General features: G+C 44.5%; 1 protein-coding gene across 1 annotated transcript in view; it reads left to right on the top strand.

The window, feature by feature from the left end:
- Positions 1-24865, top strand: part of EPB41L4B (erythrocyte membrane protein band 4.1 like 4B) — a 118809-nt gene that overhangs the window by 47414 nt on the left and 46530 nt on the right. The window contains 8 exon segments of the mRNA XM_038770379.1: positions 371-475; positions 8353-8395; positions 9248-9326; positions 12036-12080; positions 16373-16425; positions 19333-19453; positions 23954-24041; positions 24199-24287. Of these exon segments, the coding sequence (XP_038626307.1) occupies positions 371-475; positions 8353-8395; positions 9248-9326; positions 12036-12080; positions 16373-16425; positions 19333-19453; positions 23954-24041; positions 24199-24287 (623 nt within the window).

Below are 24865 nucleotides of genomic sequence, written 5' to 3'. Positions count from 1 at the left end.
GCGGGGTGGCGCAGAAGGGAGAGGGAGAAGAGGAAAGGGGGGCTTAGGGAAGGCCTCTAGGAGGAGATGGGCCTTCAGGAAGTACAGTGCTAAGTGCTTAATACAGTGCTTTGTGTGCAGTAAGTGCTCAATAAATGCAAATGAATGAATGAAGAAGACAAGTGAGACCATCGTGGATTGGGTGCTGTATGACTTGTATTTCAGAAACCCAGGGAGGCTGACTTCTTTAAAGAGCTGTGTCTCCAATATGACACTGACTCACCCAGAGGGCAGATGTCTTAACTTTTCTCTGTAGAGAATTTCCTGGACAGTGATCTTAGCACAAATGACCCCCATCTGAATCCCCTTTCTTTACCCTTTTGTATTCCAGAAAAATGCCAAAGGTCAAGATTTGTTTGATCAGATTGTATATCACCTGGACCTCGTGGAAACAGATTACTTCGGCCTACAGTTCCTAGATTCCTCCCAGGTCACAGTAGGTATAACTTTTATTCCTTTCCTGGGATCATCAGTACTCCAGGAGTTGGGGGTGGGAGGGGTGAATGTGCCACTAATACCTTCTTTCTTGGCACCTGCACAATAACAGTCCGGATGAACCTAGCTCTGTTCCCCTCTTTAAAGCCCTACTGAGAGCTCACCTACTCCAGGAGGCCTTCCCAGACTAAGCCCCCCTTTTCCTCTGTTCCTCCTCCCCTCCCTATCGCCCTGACTCGCTCCCTCTGCTCTTCCCCCTTCCCTGCCTCACAGCACTTGTGTCTATTTGTACATATTTATTACTCTATTTTATTAATGATGTGTATATAGCTATAATTCCATTTATTCTGATGGTATTGACACCTGTCTACTTGTTTTGTTGTCTGTCTCCCCCTTCTAGACTGTGAGCCCATTGTTGGGTAGGGATTATCTCGATCTGTTGCCGAATTGTACTTTCCAAGCACTTAGTACAGTGCTCTGCACACAGTAAGTGCTCAGTAAATACAGTTGAATGAATGAATGATACACAGAAATGCAAGGTGGGAATCTTTATTTGCAATACCCGAGCGTACAAAAGTCATCAAGCAGACACGTCCGAGTGGCGGGAAATTCTTGGAACTCTGGCAAGGGAAAGCAGGGCTTTGGGGGAAAACTTCGTTGACAGGAATTGCATTCTGAGGGCTACTTTTCTTGTTCAGTTTTCATTTTTAATTAAGAGGGAAACGTTTAAGCAAAACATTCCCTTTTACAATCCTTGTTAGCCTAGCGGAAAGAGCACAGGGCTGTGAGTGAGGCTACTTGGGTTCTAAGCCCAGCCTTGCCGCTTGTCTGCTGTGTGACCAAAGGCAAGTCACTCAACTTCTCTGTGCCTCTGTTACCTTATCTGTAAAATGGAGATCGTACCGCTTGTTCCCCTTTAAATAGTAGGTCATTTTATATTCATTAAATCATTCAATAGTATTTGTTGAGCGCTAACTGTGTGCATAGCACTGTTCTAAGTGCTTGGGAAGTACAATTCAGCAAAAAAGAGAGACAATCCCTGCCCACAATGGGCTCACAGTCTAGGAGACGACTTCAGTGGTATTTGATCGAGTGTCTATTCTGTGTCAGGCACATAGTAAGCACTTAACAAATACCATAATACCATTAGAGGAGAGTGAGTGGAAACAATCCCTGCCCTCCAGAAACTTGCAATCTAGCGAGGAAAACATCCTAAAATCAATTTCAAGGAGTATGATTTGGGGAGTTTGGCATCCTATCAGGAATCTAGATGGGGTAGATTAAGGCTTTATTGCTATTAATGATAATAATAATAATAATAATGTTATTTTTTATGTGCTTACTATATGCCAGGCACTATACTAAGCACTGGCATGGATACAAGCAAATCAAGTTGGACATAGTCCCTGTCCCAGGAAAGAATTTGGACCTTAAGGGTGTCTCAGACTCCGCTGGGCTCTGCCTTTTCACTTCATTCTCTCCCACTCAACCTCACTCCTCTGGCCACACCCTGGTCTCTGGGGAACACTACACACTTTTGTTTTGAGGTTCTCTCTCACGCAGTATGATCCTCACCGTGTGTGGTTTATGGATTGTGTGGTTTATGGATCCATAAATGGGATTATGCGAATGAAGTAGCGTCTCTGTTCTGTGGGAAATACACAACCTGGGAAATTGTCTTTGGAGCTGCCTGAACTCTGGCTCGTTGTGGGCAGGGAATGGGTCTATTTATTGTTATGTTGCTGTCTCCCAAGTGCTTAGTACAGTGCTTTGCACACAGAAAGCGATCAATAAAAATGATTGAATGAATGAATGGGGTTGGAAGCTTTGGTAAATTAGCCAGATAATGTATGTGGAGGTCTCGGTGTGCTTTTGTTTAGTCCTGAATGTGGTTTAATAATAATCATTATTATTATTATTACGGTGCTCATTAAGCACTTATTACGTGCCAAGCACCGTTCTAAGCACTGGGGTAGACAAAACCAAATTGGGTTGAACACAGTCCCTGTCCCGAATGGGACTCACACTTTCCCCATTTTCCAGATGAGGTAGCCGAGGCCCAGAGAAATGAAGTGACTTCGCCGAGGTCACACAGCAGACATATGGCGGAGCCGGGATTAGAACCCACATCCAGAATCCCAGGCCCCAGTTCTTTCCACTAAGCCATGCTGCTTAGCCACCTGCTAAAGTCAGGGCCTCTGCTGCATTTCAAGCAGGGAACTGGTGTCTGCCAATTCTGTTGGATTGTCCTCTCCGAAGCCCTTAGTACAGTGCTCTGCACAAAGTGTTCAATAAATACCCCTGATTGATGGCACAAGGCGAGAACGCAACCAACCGGCCGTGCTGTAAATTAAACTGGGAGCATCTCCCCTCCAGACTGTAAGCTCCGTTTGGCGGAAAGGGGGTGACCTTTCCCTCCCTCCCTCTCCTCCAGAACTATAGGAATCCCACCAGGACATTTGGAGCGTTTTTGACCAAGGACCAGCTCCTGGAGCAAGGTGGAGACTGAGGGCAGTTTGCTCCGACTAACGTTTGACTGAAATGGTTTAATGATAAGTTTGGGTGGTTTCTCTTTTTAATTTGCTCTTATTATTTGCAGTCAATTCTTCTTGCTCAGTGTGGAGTCTTCTCTGCCTCTAGATAATCTATCTTTTGTGGGTCAGGGACTATCAGATAAGAATCGTCTCCCTGTAGTCCTTCGGGGTGCCTTGTACTGTGCTAGACACTCTTTAATAAATGTCAGGGATAGTAATAAAAATAATAACGATAGCCAAAAGGCTTAAAACACCTATTTTCTGGTGTTCTGGGGAAGACGGCACTTGGTTTTTGGTTTTTTTTTTTTGCAGTGGGGGTTTGTAGCAAAGAAATCAGAGGAAGTAGATTGAATTCTGGTGACCATTCAGGAAGCTTTAGGGCAGATCCTTTAAACAGATGGCAGCAAATCTTGTAGCCTGGTGGATAGAGCATAGGCTTAGTAGTCAGAAGGACCTATAGTTTTGGCTCTGCCACTTGTTTGCTGGAAGTCACTCAACTTCCCTGTTCCTCAGTTACCTCATCTATAAAGTGGGGATTAAGAATGTGAACCCCATATGGGGCAGGGACTGTGTCCAACCTGATTAACTTGTATCTGCCCCAGAGCTAAGAACAGTGCGTGGCACAGAATAAGTGCTTAACAAGTACCATCATTATTATTATTGTTATTATTATTCCCTTCTGTTGCCCTGGAGACAGCAAGGCCAGGCCCAGTGTCGGGAAGGAATGGATGTTCCGGACTGTCTTTCAGGTGGCCGGACTGTCGGGTTAGCCCAAAAGTAATAGTATCTGTGTGTGATATGTAAATAGCCTAGGAATTTTGGAGAAAGAGGAAGAGCAGACTTGAGCAGAGCGTAGATGTTTCACCAGGTATAAATAGCTCGCCGGAAAGGTGATGTGTGATACGGCACAGAGGAGCTAGTGAAATGGGAAAAGGTCATTGCTTGAAGCGGAGTGAATTGGGAAAGCTGATGAAACCCAAATTATGGACCTGACTCATAGTACAAGAAACTAGAAACAGTCAAGACTAGTGCATTGGTGAACCGGTCGAACCCAAAACTGTATTTTGAGGAGGAAATGTTGCCTGAAAAGAATAGTAATAATTAATAATTGTGGTATTTAAGTGCTTACTATGTGCCAAACACCAGGGTAGACCCAAACTAATCAGACTGGACACAGTCCCTGTCCCACATGGGGTGCATAGTCTAAGAGGGAGGGAAAACAGGCATTAAATCCCTATTTTACAACTGAGGAAACTGAGGCACATAGAAATGAAGCCTCTTGCTCAGTTATTTAACCAAATCCCACCAGTCAGTCATATTTATTGAGCGATTACTATGTGCTGAGCATTGTACTAAGTGCTTGAAAGAGTACAATATAAAAATATAACGGACACATTCCCTGCTCACAACGAACTTGTAGTCTAGAGGAGGACCCAGAATTAATATGAATAAATAAATTACTGATATGGACGTAAGTGCTATGGGGCTGTGGGGAGAAGAATTAAGGGAGCAAGGCAGAGCAACACAGAAGGGAATGGGAGAAGAGGAAAGGAGGGCTTAGTCAGGGAAGGCCTCTTGGAGGAGATGGGTCTTCAAGAAGGCTTTAGAGCAAAAGAGAGTAATTGTCTATCTGATATGAGAAGGGAGGGCGTTTCAGGGCAGGGGTAGGATGTGGGCGAGAGGTCAGTGAAGAGATAGACGAGATGGAGGTACAATGAGAAGGTTGGTGTTAGAGGAAATGAAGTGGGCGGGCTGGGTTGGAGTAGGAGAAAGACCAAGGCCTCTAGCAGAGTTTAGCACAATGACAACAGGGCCCATTGTCCCGCTTCGGAAGATGGTAGGGCGCCTGACCCCTCAGTCCCAGCTCTGGCCTCTGGCTCTCTGTTTTGTCACCCCAGAACCTGAGAAGCCCAGAACCCTCAGATGCACCCAGCCTGCCCCGCACACAATCCCATTTCCAATTTTGGACTCCTTCCCGAAGTCTGGAATGACCAGTGCCTTTCCCTGAAACTTTTCTTCTAAAACTTTCTCATGGCAAGTGCTTAGTACAGTGCTTTGCATACAGTAAGCGCTCAATAACTACTGATTGATTGATCCATCTGGGTTAGTCTAGTCCCCTCCTGGCTCCGGGAGGGCAGCCCATTCCCTAACATATCGCTCTTCGCATTATCAATCCAAAAGTGGTATTTATTGAGGGCCTATGGGCAGAGCACTGGACAAAACTCTCAGATGAGTACAATGGAATTAGTAGTCCCCACCCTCAAAGAGCTTCCAGTTTAGTGCAAAGCTCTACTCTCTTCTGCTCTAAAGCCTTCTTGAAGGCCCATCTCCTCCAAGAGGCCTTCCCTGACTAAGCCCTCTTTTCCTCTTCTCCCATTCCCTCCTGCGTTGCTCTACCTTGCTGCCTTAATTTCTCCCCCACTCCCAGCCACACAGTGCTTATGTCCATATCAGTAATTTAGGGAAAGCATTTGATATCTGTAGTGTTTTGTTATACAAAATGATTTTCTTTATTCTGAAACACCAAATTTGGGGTCAGGAGGAGAGAGGCAGAGAAATCGACAAAAACTGGCTTCGGAGGCCATCCACTGTGTTAATTACATTTCCCTTTTGTTACAGTCAGCCTGTCAAAGCTAGTCACCCAACCCAGTTTCCATGAATCTGCAGCAAGCGATAGATCTTTTGGGACGTACAGCATCCGTTACCTTGTTCGCACTTTCCAAGTACCTCCTTATCTACAAACCTTCCCCTGAATGCACTGAGAATAAGTGATACAAAACAATGGATAATATAAAACAACAGCTCCTAGGAGAGAGGGGAGGATATCTTCAGCCCTGGATGGGAAGCCATGGGGAGAAAAGGGAATACTTACCCTATCGTAATCTCCCAAGCACTTAGTACGGTGCTTTGCACAGAGTAAATGCTCAATAAATACCATTGATTGAAGGGGAAGAGGATAGAGAGAAGGTACAGCTGCTGAAAACTTAAATATGCCCCCAGTAACACACAGAACAGGTTTCATTGACAGACAGCGTGGCCCAGGGGAAAGAGAATGGTTCTGAGAATCAAAGGGCCTGTCTTTTAATCCTGGCTCTGCCACTTTCATTCATTCATTCATTCAGTCGTATTTATTGAGCACTGACTGTGTGCAGAGCACTGTGCTAAGCGCTTGGGAAGTACAAGTTGGCAACATATAGAGACGGTCCCTGCCCAACAACGTGCTGTGTGACCTTACACAAGTCACCTAACTTCTCTATGCTTCAGGCTCCTCAGATGTAAAACAGAGATACAATGTCTGTTCTCCGCCTGCTTGGACTGCGAGCCCCATGTGGGACAGGGAATGTGTCAGATTTGATTGCATTGAATCTACTCCAGTGCTTAGGACAGTGTTTGCCCGTAGTAAGTGCTTAACAAATACCATAATTATTGTTATTATTATCATCATTATTGTATTATTATTGGTGAAGAGCAGAATTTTGCCTGTGTCAGTTACTAGATTTAGAAGATGTAGAAAGAGTGTTCAAATAAGTTTACCCATTTGTGTCAGTATGCTTTTGAAAGTTACAAGTTTAAGAAGCTCAGGTAGTTGTCAAATTTCTTGGGGTTTTAATCCGTGGTCTTTGAAGTTTTTATTTTCTTTTTTCCACTTTCCTCCTGACGATTCTTCTGCTAACTGCTAGCTCCTCTGAAATAAACCCTTAGAAGGCTGACATGAAATAAGCCTTATTAGATCTGAGAATCCACTTGCACCTTCCCTGTAGTCATCGACTTGGAGTAGGAGAAAATCCAGAACTGGGTAGAGTAAGCAGATTTGTTTTGGGGATTTAACCTAAACTCCATTGCAGATAGAAAAGAAAGACTCCAGGACTGTGACTGATGGTTGGGACTTGGACTTTAAACGAACTGAGTTGGGGGGATTGGGAGGGCAGGTGGCAAGAAAGGGAAAAAGGTTGTAGGACAAGATGAATAGGTAATGACTGGCTTTTATAGTTCTGTAGGCTCCCAGGTACTAAGTGTGTCACACCCTAGCTAATCATTTACAGTACGCCCAATTTGTTTCACATTTAAAACTGTAATGGCCTTTGCCCAGCATTCTATTAACCGAAGAATGACTTCCCCACCTGTTATTCAGGTTATGTTTTATTCCTTTGAAGGTGAAAATCCTGTTACAAATAAGTGTAACTTGGGTGAAAAACTCAATTTTTTGTTTTGTTTCTCATTCGACCCCGTTTTGGTCATTCAGAACTATTTTTTTTCTATCCAGGAGGTTTTTTTTTAATTCAATTGAGTTGTTGGCCTCAGTCAGGAAATATTAATCATTAAGCCTAACTGATGGTACAACTTTATGGAAAGTTTTATACCGGCAGATTGATTTCCCGATTTTTCCTCGAATCACAGGTCAGGTGGCCGGCTCAGATCTCAGGAATTCTGAACCAGGAGACGCATGAGACATCACGCTTGTAGTGCCCGCCAAACAGTGTGATGTGGGGGTGTCGTGGACACCATTTTGCAGAAGTAAAGCTGAGTTTGGTCGATCATAAAGTGCTTCTCTGAGCGGGGTGGGAAGTCTCCTACAGTGTTCAAACTGCAAAACACCTCAGGGGAGAGAGGCTTGGAGATTTAACCTGAAAAACTGGACAGAAGAGTGTCCGGTTGTCTACCAGTTCTGGACAGGCCTACTGAAAAATGTAGAAAGCTGCCGTCCTGGGGGCTGGACCCGTAGATGGGGCGTTGAGAGCCTCAGTTTCTCATCTGTAAAATGGGGGTTAAATTATCCCTGTAGACTGTAAACTCACTGTGGACAGGGAATGTGTCTGTTTATTGTTATAGCGTACTCTCCCAAGCACTTAGTACAGTGCTCTGCACATATTAAATGCTCAATAAATATGATTGACTGACGGAGGGAATGGGACCATATTTTAATAATTGTGGGAGTTTTTTATAGTTTGTATCTGCTCCCACCAAATCACCTTAAGGTCTCCCCAGCATCTCATGAGAATTTTGTGCAAATTCATGTTTGACCTAAAGGCACCTCTGAGCATCTTAGAGGAATGGTCACTATAGAAACGCAAAGTCCAGGTTTGAAAGGACAAAGCTTTCCTTGCTAGGTTTAAAGTTTCCGCTTTTTAGGTAGAGCACACACCTGTTGAGGATGGGTAGAACCAAGCCGAGCCGATTCTGGGAAAATCGGAAGATTTGATGACCATTCCTGTTAGGAACTATCCCATTCGTATGAGTTTTGAAGCCCTTTGGCAAAATGGATTGATGTTTTGTAGACCTATAAAACTTAATGAGCCGCTTTAATGAGCTTGTCAATGATAAACCATTCTTTTCTTTCTTTTAGCACTGGCTGGATCATTCAAAACCCATTAGAAAGCAAATGAAAAGTAAGTACCAAAATGAAAAACCCCTGCTTTATGTCTTTTCTTAGACAGCAATTTTTAAGCATTTATCAGCATTAATGTGGTGGTCATTTTCCGCTGGGTCAGCTTAAGGGCAGATTTAATATGAACTAAAGTCAAATGCTTTCAGTAAAACCAAATGCTTGCATTTTAAAAGGTGGCTTTTGAACATTTTGAAGAGTCTTTAAAAATCAAATCCCCACCCAGTCAGATCATCTACCCCCTAGAAGGAAAGAATTAGGATTCCAGAAAGGATTCACAAACATTATTTTGCTGCGAATGCAGTGAAGCTTTGCTACCGTATTTTGCATTAACAACTTCCCACCTCTTTGATTTTTTTTCCTCCAAGGCCCCATAGAGCATTGCTTTTATAATTTTTTCCACAGATAATGTTCCAAAGATGTTATTTTGTGGAAAATATTATAAAGAAGCTTCCCTGTATTTGTAGGTTTCGAAATGGAAATTATCTGTTTTTTATGTGGTACTGGGAACTTAGGGATCAACTCTCCTTTTCCCCTACTAAACAATTAACAAGTAAGCCTTAATATGGGCATTCCTCGGAGCCAAGGTGAGAAAGAGATAGATCTCTAACTTTACCGATTCATCCAAGCCCTAGAATGCTTTCTGTGTCAGCAGTGTAGTTAAGTCCTTATTTATCCAACGGAAACTCATGCCACCTTCAACGAGTTACCCTTGAAAAATCCGTGAATTATTTTCCGAGGATCCTCTTCACTGCAGTCGTTAGAATTTTGTGGATCGAGCGTTTCTTTTCGGTTTGACGATTATGTGATGGTGGAATTTGAAAGAAAAAAAAACTTTTCATCTCTAAATATTTAGTTGGACCTTCTTATGCTTTGCACTTTCGAATTAAATACTATTCTTCAGAACCGAACAACCTTCATGAAGAGTTTACAAGGTAGGCAAAGATGGGAAACAGTCCCTGATCCATCGCGGTTTGCCCATCTTTGGGCTGGGTGGGTTTTCTGGGCAGCAGGTCTGGTTTTCTCATCATCTCTCTCCTTCTCCATCACTTGTTGCTCTGCTTTGTATGTCCTGGCGTTTTTCAAAGTTTCTCTCCACCGTACCCTCCTTGCTCTTCTTCCTAACATCAAGTTCTTTGGAGTGTTAGGCCCAAATCATGTTCAATTGGAATTATTTTGAGTGGCTAGAGCTGCATTTTTAAGGTAGCGTCGGGTCGTGTTTAAAAGACCAAAGTAGAAGAGGACTTAATTCCACTCCATTCATTCTTTCATTCAGTCAGTCATATTTATTGAGCACTTACTGTGTGCAGAGCACTGTACTAAGCACTTGGGAGAGTACAATATAGCAATAAACTGACACATTCCCTGTCCTCAACGAGCTTATTCTCTTACTCTTACCTACACGGGACTCACAGTCTTAATTCCCATTTTACAGATGAGGTACCTGAGGCACCGATAAGTGAAATGACTTGCCCAAGGTCATACAGCAGACGAGTGGCGGGGTCGGGATTAGAATCCACGTGCTTGGGATTCCCAAGCCTGTGCTCTTCCCACTAGGCCATACTGCTCATCCCCTCTGTGTGCCAGCTACACCACAGTGGCTAGAAACACAATATGTTAGAGAAGCAGCATGGCTAAGTGCTTGGGAGTCCGAGGTCATGGGTTCTAATCCCTGTTCCGCCGCTTGTCAGCTGTGTGACTTTGGGCAAGTCACTTCACTTCTCTGGGCCTCAGTTACCTCATCTGTAAAATGGGGATTAAGACTGTGAGCCCCACGTGGGACAACCTGATCACCTTGTATCCACCCCAGCACTTAGAACAGTGCTTCGCACATAGTAAGCGCTTAACAAATGCCATCATTATTATTATTATTAGGGTGCCATTTTGCTCTCCTATCCACAGCTCCCCTTGCCACAACCCAGCTTGTGTGGCTGGCTGAGGGCATTGCTGGAATAAGAGTTTTTTTGTTTATGTATACATATATTTATAGTATTCGTAAAGTGCTTACTATTTGCCAGGCACTCTATTTAGACTAGAGTAAATACAATCAGGTTGGACACAGTCCCTGTCCCACATGGAACTTCCTCTCCTCTCCTCTTCCTCTCCCTCCTTCCTCTCCCCCTCCTCCCCCTCCCCCCAGCCTTACCTCCTTCCCCTACCCATAGCACCTGTATATACGTTTGTATGTACTTATTACTCTATTTATTTTATTTGTACATATTTACTCTATTTTATTTTGTTAATATGTTTTGTTTTGTTCTCTGTCTCCCCCTTCTAAACTGAGAGCCCACTGTTGGGTAGGGACCATCTCTATATGTTGCCAACTTGTACTTCCCAAGCGCTTAGTACAGTGCTCTGTACACAGTAAGCGCTCAATAAATACGATTGAATGAATGAATGAACTCACAGTCTCAATCCCCATTCGACGGATGAGGTTACTGAGGCACAGAGAAGTGAAGTGAACTTGCCAAAGCTCACCCAGCAGATGAGTGGTGGAACCAGGATTAGAACCAGCTCCTTCTGACTCTCAGAGCCAAGCTCTAGCCACCTCTCCACGCTTTCTGTAACTCTACCTTCCTGTGCCCCTCCTCTACCCGGCTCCAGTCCAATTGGGTAGGGTTTCCTGGGCCAGATTGAGATGTGGGCTCTGCTTCTTTGGACCACAGGCTGCTTTCCCGCCTCTTTTCCTCAGGGCTCTACCGGACAGTCACTTCCTGTCACTTGGCATGGTTTTCAGGAAATGCGTTCCAAGCCCAAGACGGCCTCCTGTGCCATCCTGACTATTGTAATCATTTTCACAAGGCATGAATTCACTGATTCTGCTGAAAACATCCCCACATGTACCCCCCACACACTTGACAACATGGTTTGTTAATCCAGTTCATCACAGGCAAAACCCCACCGCATTCAAGATTCGATCCGCATTCCTTCCTACGATTCATTCTTGTCCACAGTGCGTTCTGTCCATTTTGTAAACACAGCCTTGGGTAGTGCAGGGTTCTTCTCGTCCAAACCCATTACTCGTAGGCTTCATTGAAACCATAAAATATTCATTTCCCCCTCCACACTCATCTCTGCTGCCTCCTCTCCACCCGCCCCTTCGTTTTCATCAGCCAGCCTTAGGGACGGGTTCCATTTGGGGGACAACTCGATCATTAAATCCTTCCATAAAATACTAAGCACGCTTATCCGCTCACTACAGTCCGCTTTGAACTCTGCGTCCTTGGCAGGTTTACAAGCCAGACACAGTAATGCTAGAAGTTTCCCTTCCTCCTTCTTCATCAGTTTCTCAGTGCCCTCAGCCCATCTCTGTCATCTTCATCAAGTTCTGGTTGAAAGAGTTACGGTCAGGTCCCATGGTATTCGGAGATACGCCGAAGAAATTCAAAGCACTGTGAGGAATCTGGCCTTTCCTTTACTTTCTGGAATAGGTTCAGGAGGCAGGGTCTGTTGAGGAGATTTTCCAGGGATTAGTTTCCTATCCACAGGATGTCTCTTTCCCTCCATCAGACTGTTCAATACCTCAGTGCTCTCACTGGTGGTTTTGGGGTGGGGGAGTGAGTGGGTGGGTGGGTGCCAGCTTTGGGGATGGTAGGGCCTCGGAAAGAGAGCTCAGTTTGTTGACTTTTGTATATATTTGCTAGGTACCTGTTCGTATTACAACTCAGGAATGACATTCTTTCAGGAAAGTAAGTACGTTTCTGTTCACTATTCCGACCCTAGGACGAGTAATGCCGATTTTAAAATGATTTGTCGTTTCAACCTTATTACCTTTGTTCCTTTTCATAATTCAAAGAAGTGAGCCAGGCATTTCAAAGTGAGTCAAATATCGGTGTATTGTTTTCTTTTTTTTTTTTCATCGTAAGTCTGGAAAATGACCGTGCGGTGTGAATCATTTTCAGAAATGTTCTGTTCTTTCTTTTAAGTGATGTGCATCCTTATTCTCTCCAATCACATCACCAACACGTGCATAATGGCTTTTGTATTTTCAACAAGATACGCAGTATGTATACAGGTACGGGGAGTTGGATACTGCCAGATTTTGCTTTGTAACCACTCTCAGCAAGTCCTGTCCCAGGGTCGGTGGGACTGGGGCCCTGAACCAGGGGAAAAGTGGTTTTGACATCCCGAATCACTTTACTCTTTCCAAACCGGTTTTCAAAGTTTTGGTCCTCACAAGCTGTGCATTTCAGGAATAATTTACTCCAAGTCCACTGGCAATGCAGGAAAGCCAAAACAGCCACGATTTACATACCGTGTTCTTAAACATTTTTAATCAATCGATCAATCGTATTTGTTGTGCGCTTACTGTGTGCAGTGCACTGAACTAAGCGCTTGGGAGAGTACAGTACAGCAGAGTCAGTATTAAACGGAGTTTAAATGCCAGATCTGAACAGGTGGCCCCATTTTTCAACATGCAGAACCTAGGACCCAAGAAAATCCATCGAATCAAAGAAAACAATTCCCTTGGAAGGAGTCTACTTTTACCCCTGAGCGTTGTAACTCTGAATGGGTGTCATATAAGAGAGGCCTCTCTAGGACATGCGACATGAACGATGTGGAATGTACAGTGTATACATTTGCATTTTCCGTGTGCCACCTTGCAAACCCGAGCTTTTTTTCCATCCATGCTGTACAATGGTGATGTTTTCTGAACCGCCTTAGATTTTGTCACGTGCGTCTGTGTGTGTCTTCGTTGTGTTTCCGACACTGTGCCTCCTTCAAGCGCTGGAAATATGCAGAGCCAGGAATTTGATTATTCTGTTTTTATCATCACGGCCATTTTGAGTCCTAAGTTCTTGACGGGCAGGGAATGTGCCTACCAACTCTATTTTGTTGTACCCCCTTGCCCCCAAGAGCTTAGTACGGAGCTCTGCAACACAGTAAGTGCTCAGTAAATACCACTGATTAATTGTAAATTGTATGATCACAGACTTTTCCTTTTCTCCTTTATGGGTATTTGTAACAGGGCAGCCAGAGGCAGGAAAAGGCTGGGGGCGGTGGGGTGAGGGGGGATTGTTTCTGAATTATGTTGTTTTTCTTCATTTCTTCCCCCTCACTGTCCCCCTCCCCCAAATGCAAGATACCCCAGTAACGGTACAGGCATCTAGACATGTATCTGAGTAGATTCTTCATCCCCAATTCAGGTGATTAGTACAGTGCTCTGCGCACTGTAAATGCTCGTTAAATACCATTGATGATGATGCTATTCGGTTCATGTGCCAGTCAAGACAGGCCCTTTTTTCGTTTCTATTTTGAGGTCTCGGTGGGTCATTATAGCCAAGGGAGCTGAAGTCTAAAATATCTTCCAAGACCCAAAGTGGCCAGTGGACCCATCTTCCCAGTAGTCTCCAGAGAAGTATATGTCTTCCGGGAGGGCAATTTAGATGTCCCAGAAGCCACCGCAACAATAATAATCATGGCATTTGTTAAGTGCTTACTATGTGCCAAGCACTGTACTAAGCGCTGAGGCACTGTACTAAGCCATGGGGCTTGGGACCTAAATAGTGTACTTAGAACAGTACTTTGCACATAGTAAGTGCTTAATAAATGCCATCATTATCATTATTATTAGTGGGGGTTCTGTTTTATTTTTCAAAATTTTTAATATAAAAATCCTTGGGCACTAGATTCAACACTCAAACTACTGTATTAAATTTGATAAAACTGAATCCATTGGAAAGATAAAATTACAATTATTTGAGATCCAGGAATCCAGTAGAACCGTTACTCAGAATCGTGAGAGCGCAAACAGCAAGCAAGAAGGAGCTTTGACCCAGGACACTGCCTGTATTGCTGAAGGCTCCTGATTTGGGGTATCAGGATTTTTAAGGTAGCACTTTGCAGATGGACCCCAGGTTTTGACCTTCCCACTAACGTGCAACTCTGGGAGATTTTTCTGTATCCCTGAACTCACCATATCTGTAATTTATTTATTTCTAATAATGTCCGTCTCCCCACCTCTAGACTGTAAGCTCATTGTCGCCAGGGAATGTGTATGTTTATTGTTGAATCGGACTCTCCCAAGTGCTTGGTACGGTGCTCTGAACACAGTAAGCACTCAATAAATATGATTGAATAAACCATTAGAGCCCCTTCCCCCCATAATATCCTCAGTCTCCCCACACACCTTCTTGAGGATTTTTTTTAACCTGGCTAGCCATAGTGACACCCATGGCTACTGCTAGAAGACTAGGGTGGCCACCTGCCCCGGCCCCCCTCCCCCCAACCCTGGTCAAAGCCTTAGGGACAGGGTCAGGGCTGGAATGGGGATAGCAGTAGCCATATGGTCTCTTTCCTAGCCACTGCTATCACCAGTGCCCATTTTTCCCTCTCGGTCCCCCTGGGCTAGGATGAGGAAACAGCTATGGCCAGGAGGGGAAGGAGGAAAAAAAAAAGAAAAAAAGAATCCTGAAGCTCAGGTTAGGGGAATTACTGAGTCTTAGGCACATTGAATTTGGAATGTAGAGAGGCCAGCAAAAAACAAAAGCTCCAAGCCCAGGTCAGGTTGGAGGAAGACAAACAGAAGAGAGGGGCCGGGAAAGATTTACAGTATTTTTAGTTAGCTGAACTGCTTGACCATCTTGCCTGGTTCCAGAATTGAGCCTAATTCATTCCCCGTACATCTGTGATCCATGTGTACCTCCTGGTACAGCCATCCACAAGACAGCCACATTTTCAAGGAACAAATCACGGTTATATATTAGGTCCTTGTTTGTATCCTGCCGTAAAATCTGCATTATACATGCACCTACTTCTGGACTTGAATCTATTTCAAGAAAATGTTCCAAATAGACTAATTATAATCAAGGTGTTATTAGGAACGTAGAAGAACTTGATTTTTGAAAGCTCGGCTCATTCATAGATTAGTAAATAAAACTTTATTCCAAATAAAATTCCCCATTGGATTCCTTCAGAGGATGTAAAATGATTTTTCCCCTGAAGTTTGCTTTAGAGTGCATTACAGATAATGATAATAATGGTATTTGTTAAGCCCTTATAATGTCAAGCACTGTTCTAAGCGCTGAGGTGAGCGACTCGTTCATCAGGTGAGTCTCACCTGAGACTCACAGTCTAACTAGGAGAGAGCCTGTCTTCTTAGAGAAGACCCAAGTCTGATTTCTGTCCCCGACCCAAAACAGGAGCCAGATTAACAGGAAAGCAGCACAATCTGCTGGAAAAGAGCATGAGGTTGGGAGTCAGAGGAACTGAGTTCTAATTCCGGCTCCACCACTGGTCTGCTGTGTGACCTTGGGCAAGTCATTTAACTTCTCTGTGCCTCAGTTGCCCCATCTGTAAAGCGGGTATTAAGACTGTGAGCCCCATGTGGGATACGGACTGTGTCCAATCTGAATAGTTTGTGTCTACCCCAGTGCTTGGTGCATAGAAAGAGCTTAACAAATGCCAATGGGGGAAAAAACAACAACAAAAAATCTGATCTGGGGGAGAGGGGAAGCGTTCATTTTTGCTGGGTTTGCTTTTCTGGAGCTGCAGGGAAGACAAAGTTCACGTGGATCTTGTATTTGCCTTCGGGTTGCTTGAGGTAACCTCCACCCAGTGAAACACAAACCTACTGTCCTCCAGCTGCCCCACACACTGACTTTTGAAAACCAAAATTAAAAGAAACAGGTATTCACACAGTACTTACTGTCTACGGGTGTTTCCCAGCCTCACCCTCACTAATCGAGGTGATTTTCCCACAGACTCCCTGCCCTTTCCCACCCTAATTCTAGCAATTCAGTGGACCTAAGGGCCGGACTATTTCCCCAGGTTTGGGTCACTTCCAGAGGGCAATTCATTCTTTGATGTGTGATTCACTATCGGGTTGAATGTTTTTCCCCCTTAAATGTGGTGGCAACAACATTGAAAGCAAAAATAAATGGCGCCTCCAATTTGTGAAAGTTTGATATAAATGTGGTAATAAGTTCCGTGTTTACTCATTCAAGAAAAGCCCCTTAGAACTGATTTATTTTCTTTGAAGATTGAAATGTCCGTACGAGACCGCCGTGGAACTAGCCGCCCTCTGCCTCCAAGGTAGGTAGTGATTCGACGGGAATTTCCGTCGTCTATCCCGCCGTCTCATCCGTCCGTGTCAGCTTTAAATGTCTTTTTTGTTCACATGAGGTACTGGAGAAGATTAGCGAAAGCAGAAATGATTTCTCCCATGCTTTCCCCAAGATAATGGCCTGAGTTGCCCAAAGAACAGAGGCAGAATTCTCTGGAGTCTAATGTAGGTGGAGTAAACATGCAGTCGATTATTGAATCAGCCTTGATTTGGGTTCAGTGCAGTGTCTTTTTTCTTTTATATATTTATATGGATGTAAAGTAGAACTGGAGCTCTTGGCATTCCTCGAAGAACGGCGAAAGAGTCACCCTTGGACGGTGAATTGCTGCAGCATGAGAGGGGAAGCAGCATGGAGTAGTGGATAAGAGCCCAGACAGTCCCATGGATTCTAATCCCGGCCCTGCTGCTTGTCTGCTCTGTGACCTTAAAGCAAGTCGCTTCACTTCTCTGGGCCTCAGTTACCTCATCTGGAAAATGGGGATTGAGACTGCGAGCCCCATCTGGGACAGGGACTGTGTCCAGCCCAATTGGCTTGTATCCACCCCAGCCCTTAGTACGGTACCTGGAGCACAGGAAGCACTTAACAAATACCACCGTTATTATTAGAAAGTGGGGGTCTGGATGGGTTAGAGTGTGGAAGGAGGGGCACTGGTGATGTGGGGGGTGGGGATAGGGAACAATCAGCATCTCCTAAGTGCATAATTCTGCCAATCTTCTAGCTAAGCTTCCCATCTAGGGAACTGAAGTGCAGGTACTTCACTCTCCTAAATATTTGTTGTAGGAAAGTGTAGAAAATACATGCATTTATGATCATTGTGGTGCTTATTTAGTCTTTACTGTGTGCCGAAGTACTGAGGTAGACTCAATCCAACGAGAGGCTTACCAGTTTATGTCTCTTCAGTCCAGTGTCAAAAGACAATGTAACTATGCTTTGGGGAAAAAAGCCAGCAGGACAATTTGGACAGACTTAGAGTTCTTTTAATTACAGGGTGGAGATTTAATTCCTTAAGGAATAAAGAAGAGTACAAACAGGCCAGCTTTAGCTATTTACTATATACAAGAACAATAAAAGATGCGAGTCTGTCATCCTTTGTCGAAACAGTCTTTCAAAGAATATGCCGAAACCGAATAAATATTACTCATCCATTCTGAAGCTATGACATATCTAATCTGGTATGGCAAGTTCTTCGTCCAGGTTTTTGACTTTCGGGTTCATTCTTGACATGCGCTGTGGGCTAGTCTTTTCCGTCAGCCAGCTTTGGAAAACTGGCACTGTGGACTTTGTTTTCTTTCTGAACAGCTTATTCACTTTTTGAAAGGCTAGAATTTTAAAATTAGCATTGTTGTTTGTTATTCTTGTTCATATTATTATATCCTCTAGACTGTAATTGCATTTTGGGCAGGTAATATATCCTACCAACTCTGTTACATTGTACTTTCCCAAGCACTAAATCCAGTGGGTATGCACAAAGTACTCAAAAATTATACAATTGATTGATTGATTTGTACTCTTCACCCAGTAAGTGTTTAATAAATCAATCATTTATCAAGTGCTTATTATGTGTGGAGCAGCGTACTGAGCGCTTGGCTCATAGACTGAGAGTGTGTCTGTTATATTGTTCTATTGTACTCTCCCAAGCATATATTGCTCTGCACACAGTGTGTTCAACAAAGACAGTGATTGATTGATGGATATAACAGAGTTGGTAGTCACATTCCCTGCCCACAACGAACTTGCAGTCTAGAACAGGAGGTAGACATTGAGGTAACTAAATTGAGGATCTGTGTGTAAATGCTGTTGGACTTAGGGAGGGGATTGATTGATTTTTGAACCTGCCCATTTCAAGCTTCGGTGACGGCTGAGTTCACGGTGAACAGCAATGCCTTTTCCATCCCGTTCACCGTGTCACTTTGAAGCCTGAAGAGTTCTAATCTTTCCAGCCTACCCCCATAGGGAAGTTTCTCCACCCTACAGAGTCATGATTTTTTCTATTGAAATTTTAATTTGGTGTTATTTGGAAGAGGATTTCAAGCAACCCTCCAATTCCCTCCTCTTCTGAAAGAGTGAATAATTATTTACAATGTTTAACCCCATTTTTGGTATTTATTTATGTTTTAATGATATTTGTTAAGTGCTTACTCTCTGTCAAATACAGTTCTAAGCACTGGGGTAGGTACGTGCTAATTAAGTTGAAATCAGCATGAAAACCTCACATGGAAATCAACCAAACCTTCGGCATCTCAGGAAAAAAAAAATTGAATCAGAATTTGGGGAGGGACTTCTGGAGTGGGAAGGTTCACACTCCAAAACCTTCTGAACCTGTTGAGATTTCATCTCATTTGTAGAGGCTCCAGAAAAGAGGAGTTGAAAACTTCTCTCAGTGAAGTTTATTCACCCCTTCGTTTAAGTATATTCCTTTTATTCACCTCTCCCTGAGCACTTACGTCCGTGTCCGTAATTTATTTATTTCTAGTCATATCTGTCCCCCTTTCTAGACATGTGACAGGGTCTGTATTAGAACCCAGACCCTTCTGGCTCCCAAGCCCGTGCTCTATCCACTAAGCCATGATTCTTCTAGTGGGAAGGGCACGGATCTGGGTTCTAATCCCACCTCTGCCACTTGTCTGCTGTGACACTTTGGGCAAGTGACTTCACTTCTCTATGGCTCAATTCCCTCATCCGCAAAGTGGGGATTCAATACCTGTTCTCCCTCTTACTCCCCATGAGCCCTATGAGGGACCTAACCATCACTTATCTACCCCAGCGCTTATTAGCACAGAGTAAGCGCTTAACAGATACGATAGTTATTTGTCCTGTGAACCATCTCTAGGCAGTTCCTGGCATCTCATGGCTTTCTCCTTCTGAATCATTTCAGCGGAACTTGGGGAGTGTGAGCAGCCAGAACATACCCCGGAGCTCGTGTCTGAATTCAGGTTTATCCCAAACCAGACAGAGGCAATGGAGTTCGATATCTTCCAGAAGTGGAAAGACTGCAGGTACTTACGGGCTGGAATTTGGCACTGATGAAAACTCTGGAGAAGGTTATAAATGCAATGGATAAAATGGTTTAATTCCAGAAGTGTCCATCCTGAATATGTTGTATCTACCCCAATGCTTTAAACAGTGCCTGGCACAGAGTAAGAACTTAACAAATACAAAAAAAAGTTTGTTGTGTGCAGGGAATGGGTCTGCTAATTCTGTTTTATCTTAGTACAGTGCTCTGCATATAGAAAACGCCCAATAAATACCATCATTAGGAGGAAGCAATCAGTGGTATTTACTGAATGCTTACTGTATGAACTGGAAATGACTCTACAGCCCTTGATGATAATAATAATACTTTGTGCAGAGCACTGAACTCAGTGCTTGGGAGAGTGCAGTGTAACGGAGTTGGTCAACATATTCCCTGCTCACAACGAGCTTCCAGTCTAGATAAAAGCGGAGAGGAGGAGTACATTCAGGATGGGCCTGAAACTTCAGTCCTAGAAGGAGCTCGCTCCGTGAGAGCATTCCTTATCCTATGAGGGTAAAACCTACTTTTTAAGTCAATCAGTAGTATTTATTGAGCACTTACTGTGTGTAGAGCACTGTAGTAAGTGCTTGGAAGAGTACAATATAACAATAAACAGACACATTCCCTGCCCACGATGAGTGTACAGTCTTGAAGCCTTGGAATATCCAGACAACATTTTATTGGTGGTAGTAATTTTAGTTTATGAGTTGAGCGATTTGACAAGCCAACCCAAATGCGATACTGGGCAGCTCCAGGACCTTGGGAATCTGGCCTGGCCTAGTGGAAGGAGCACAGGCCTGGGGGCCCGAGGATCTGGGTTCTAATCCCGGCTCTGCCAAGTCCTTGCTGTGTGACCTTGGACAAGTCACTTAATTTCTCTGGGCTTTGATTTCCTCAATTGTAAAATGGGGATTCAGTACCTGTTCTTTCTTCTACTCAGATGGTGAGCCCCATATGGGACAGGGTCTGGGTCTGACCTGATTAACTCATATCTACCCCAGTGCTTATAACAGTGCTTGACATATAGTAAGCACTTAACAAATGCCATGAAAATAGTTTTTCGATGTTGGTTTTGTTTTTTTCCAAATGGTATGTGTTAAGCACTAACTGTGTGCCAGGCACTGTTCTAGGCCCTGGGGTAGACACGAGATAATCAGGTTGGCAATGGTCCCTATCCCACATAGGGCTCACAGTCTTAATCCCCATTTTACAGAAGAGGTAACTGAGGCACAAAGAAGTAAAGTGGTTTGCCCAAGACAACTGGCAGAGTAGAACTCAGGTCCTCCGACTCCCACACTTATGCTCTTTCCACTAGGCCACAGTACTTCCTAGTAATAGTAGTAGTATTCATTCAATTCAATCATTTGTTAAGCACTTATTGTGTGCAGAGGACTGTACTAAGTGCTTGGGAAAAAACAGTACTATAAATAGTGACAATCACTGTCCAAAACAAGCTCAAAGTCTAGAGTAATAGTAATAATAATCATCATTTTTTCTGCCCAAGGCCTTCCAGAAGGCAACATCCAGGCTTTCCCAAGATAATTTTAGCATTTTACAAAGAATTGTCCCATGCAGAGTTGGGGAGGGTTGCTTTTGATTCAGAGGGCATGAATCTGTTGTGGTCTCCCGAACGTCTGTCCTGATGCCATTTTTGAGAAGGTCTCTGCATACCCAGGAATACCTTTTGGTGCCGGCATCCTGCTTTGAGTTTTTGCCCATCTGCCAGACTGATCTCGCGTTCCCAAAGGATCATTCCGGGTCCAGGTTGCCTGGGGGTGCGGATGGTAAAGGAATTTGGAAATTCAGGCCACTGCACTCAACTGCCCCCCAGATTCCCAGCCGCTGCTGAGGGGACACTCCACCTAGGTTCTCCCCAAGCCCAGCCAGCCCGTCTCAGAATTTCTGCAAGAGGTTAGTTTGTATCTGAAACCACGGCCTGAGCCGAATTCAGCAGAAGGTTGTCAGTGCTAGCACTCGGGATCTCTCTACCACATTTCACCTCCGTTCTAAAGATTTTTCCGTTTCGCACCATCTGTGTTGTCTTCTAAGCCTTTACAGCATTGGGTTAGTAACTTCCTCTACTGCATTCATCCCGTGTTTTAAAGCCAAGGCGTATTTCATTCCTAATTTTTTTCATGAAGTAAAACTTTAATCTGGCTTCATATAGCTCCCCGGAGCGTTTCTGGATTGTTACGGTTCAAGTGGTAACGTCCTGTGCCGTCACAGAAGAGAAGCAGCGTGGCCTAGTGGATAGAATACGGTCCTCTGGACTCCCAGGCCCTGGGTTCTAATCCTAGCTCTGCTCTGCTTGGGCAAGTCACTTCACTTCTCTATGCCTCAACTCCCTCATCTATAAAATGGGGATTAAGACTGTGAGCCCCCCGTGGGACAACCTGATCACCTTGTAACCTCCCCAGCGCTTAGAACAGTGCTTTGCACATAGCACGTAATAAATGCCATCATTATAATTATTATGTGGGACGTGGATCATGTCCAACCTGATTAGCTTGTGCCTACCACAGAACAGTACCTGGCACGTAGTAAGTGCTTAACAAATACCATTTAAAAAAAGGGGCAGTGGGTCTGGGCTCCCCTTCCATTTCTGCCCCTCTGAAGAAGACCAGGTTGTTTCAGGTCTCATAGATGGTTTTCCTTGCTTTCCGGCTGCACTGGTCAGGGCTTGTTGTCCTACCACTATCGAACATCCAGGTAAATCCCTGTCGGTCTGGATGTGGAAAGGGAAGGATCTGGATTTGGATCGGAGCTGGCTTATTTGTGAGAGAGGGAACTGAACATTTATTCCTGGCTTTAAGTGTGTTCCTCTTTCAGGGGACTGAGGGCACAGTCATGAGCAAGGTTTGGCTCCCTGTGCCTCAATTTCCCTCTTGAATGGCCCAGCTGGGGGGCCCAGGGAAGACGACAGACTCGGGGATGGGGAGGTTTGGGACAACCTTATCATGACACCTAGCGTTTCTAAAATTTGCACTTGGGGGAGGACAACAGAACAATAAACACTTTCCCTGTCCACAGCAAGCTTTCAGTTTAGAGACGAGCTTTAGACCTGCCATGGGGCCTTATTGCTAAGACCTGTGCCACAGACACCCCCTCCCCCCATTACCACCCCCATAGCCTGGCACTCTCCCCATCCTTGGACAAAGACCTCAAGGTAGGGAGTGGATTTAGGCTGTGAGCCCCATGCGGGACAGGGACTGTGTCTGATCTATTCGACCTGTGCCTACCCCACAAAGTAAGCACTTAACAAATACCATTTTTTAAAAAAATGGAGGATTCTTCTGTCCTGTGGGTCCCAACTAAGAGCATCAAGGAAAATTAGAGGGGATTTAGGACAGTGGCAGTGTAAACTGGTAAGCCAGCAGAAGCAGTCAGCTCACTCTCATTGGCATGGCTAGGCAGGGCTGTCACTAAATATGTCCTTTAATTCCATAAATCAGTGTATTTATTAAGTGTCTACTGTGGGCAGAGCACTGTATTAAGCACTTGGGAGAGCACCGTACAATGTGGTCAGTATTCATTCATTTACTCATTTAATCGTATTGAGTGCTTACTGTGTGCAGAGCACTGTACTAAGCAATTGGGAGAGCACAGTATAACGATAAGCAGACACATTTCCTGCCCACAATGAGCTCACAGTCTAGAGGGAGACATGAGCCCTGCCCTCAAGGAGCTTCCAGTCTTTAAATGCAGAAACGAGCCAGGACACAGCTCTCCTGGGGGCAGAGCCAACAGACCCCCTTGACCATTATAATAATTAATAATAATTATGGCATTTATAAAGCACTTGTACCAAGCACTGGGGTGGATACAAACAAATGGGTTACACACAGTCCCTGTCCCCTGTGGGGCTCACCATCTCAGTCCCTGTTTTACAGAGGAGGTCACTGAGGCCCAGAGAAGCAAAATGACTCGTCCAAGGTCACACAGCAGACAAGTGGCTGAGCCAGGATGAGAACCTATGCCTTCCTGACTCCCGGGCTCATGCTCTATCCACTAAGAGAAGCAGCGTGGCTCAGTGGAAAGAGCCCGGGCTTTGGAGTCAGAGGTCATGGGTTCAAATCCCGGCTCCGCCAATTGTCAGCCATGTGACTTTGGGCAAGTCACTTCACTTCTCTGGGCCTCAGTTACCTCCTCTGGAAAATGGGGATGAAGACTGTGAGCCCCCAGTGGGACAACCTGATCACCTTGTAACCTCCCCAGCCCTTAGAACATGTTTTGTTGTCTGTCTCCCCCTTCTAGACTGTGAGCCCGTTGTTGGGCAGGGACCGTCTCTATATGTTGCCATCTTGGACTTCCCAAGCGTTTAGTACAGTGCTCTGCGTAAGGTAAGCACTCAATAAATACAATTGAATGAATGAACCGTGCTTGGCACATAGTAGGTGCTAAATAAATGCCATCATTTTTTATTATTATTATTACACCATGCTGGCGCTTAGCGTGTTTGTGTGTTCCTCTTTCCTTTCCCAAGGGGGAAGAGCCCTGCGCAAGCCGAACTGTCCTACCTTAACAAAGCCAAATGGTTGGAGATGTACGGCGTTGACATGCACGTAGTGAAGGTAGGAGCCGGGGTTCCTGCTGAGGCGAGTCGGTTCGTTTCTCTCCCGCTTCTGGTCTTCAGCACGGCCCCCGGGGGGATCCTTCTATCGCTAGGAAACTGTTTTGCATTCGTCTCCCTTAGGACTCAATACTGATTGTCGTCTCGTTTGTTTGTAGGGAAGGGATGGTTGTGAATATGCTCTTGGACTGACGCCGACGGGCATATTAATCTTTGAAGGCGCTAACAAAATAGGTTTATTCTTTTGGTAATTTAGTCTTGTCTAATCTTCTCGAAAATGTGTCTCCTATTTTGTCGTGGAACTCTGGCATGGTGGACAGTGAACATCTGGGGTTGGTGTGCGTTTCAATTCGCAGCGTCCAAAGAGACCTTAAGACAAACATTCGGGGGTTAGCAGGGTGCAAAGATGTTTGCAGAGAAGCAGCATGGCCTATTCATTCATTCATTCAGTCGTATTTATTGAGCACTTACTGTGTGCAGAGCACTGTACTAAGCGCTTGGGAAGTACAAGTTGGCAACATATAGAGACGGTCCCTACCCGACAATGGGCTCACAGTCTAGAAGGGGGAGGCAGACAACAAAACAAAACATGTGGACAGGTGTCATCAGAATAAATAGAAGTAAAGCTAGATGCACATCATTAACAAAATAAATAGAATCTTAAATATGTACAAGTAAAATAAATAGAGTAATAAATCTGTGCAAACATATATACAGATGCTGTGGGGAGGAGAAGGAGGTAGGGCGGGGGGGATGGGGAGGAGGAGAGGAAAAAGGGGGCTCAGGCCTAGAGGATAGAGCACTGGCCTTGGAGTCGGGAGGACC

The sequence above is a fragment of the Tachyglossus aculeatus genome, chromosome X3, assembly GCF_015852505.1.
Source record: "Tachyglossus aculeatus isolate mTacAcu1 chromosome X3, mTacAcu1.pri, whole genome shotgun sequence".
NCBI classification, from domain to species: domain Eukaryota; kingdom Metazoa; phylum Chordata; class Mammalia; order Monotremata; family Tachyglossidae; genus Tachyglossus; species Tachyglossus aculeatus.
The sequence above is the reverse complement of the archived record's forward strand: the minus strand, read 5'-3'. Positions and strand labels throughout refer to the sequence as shown.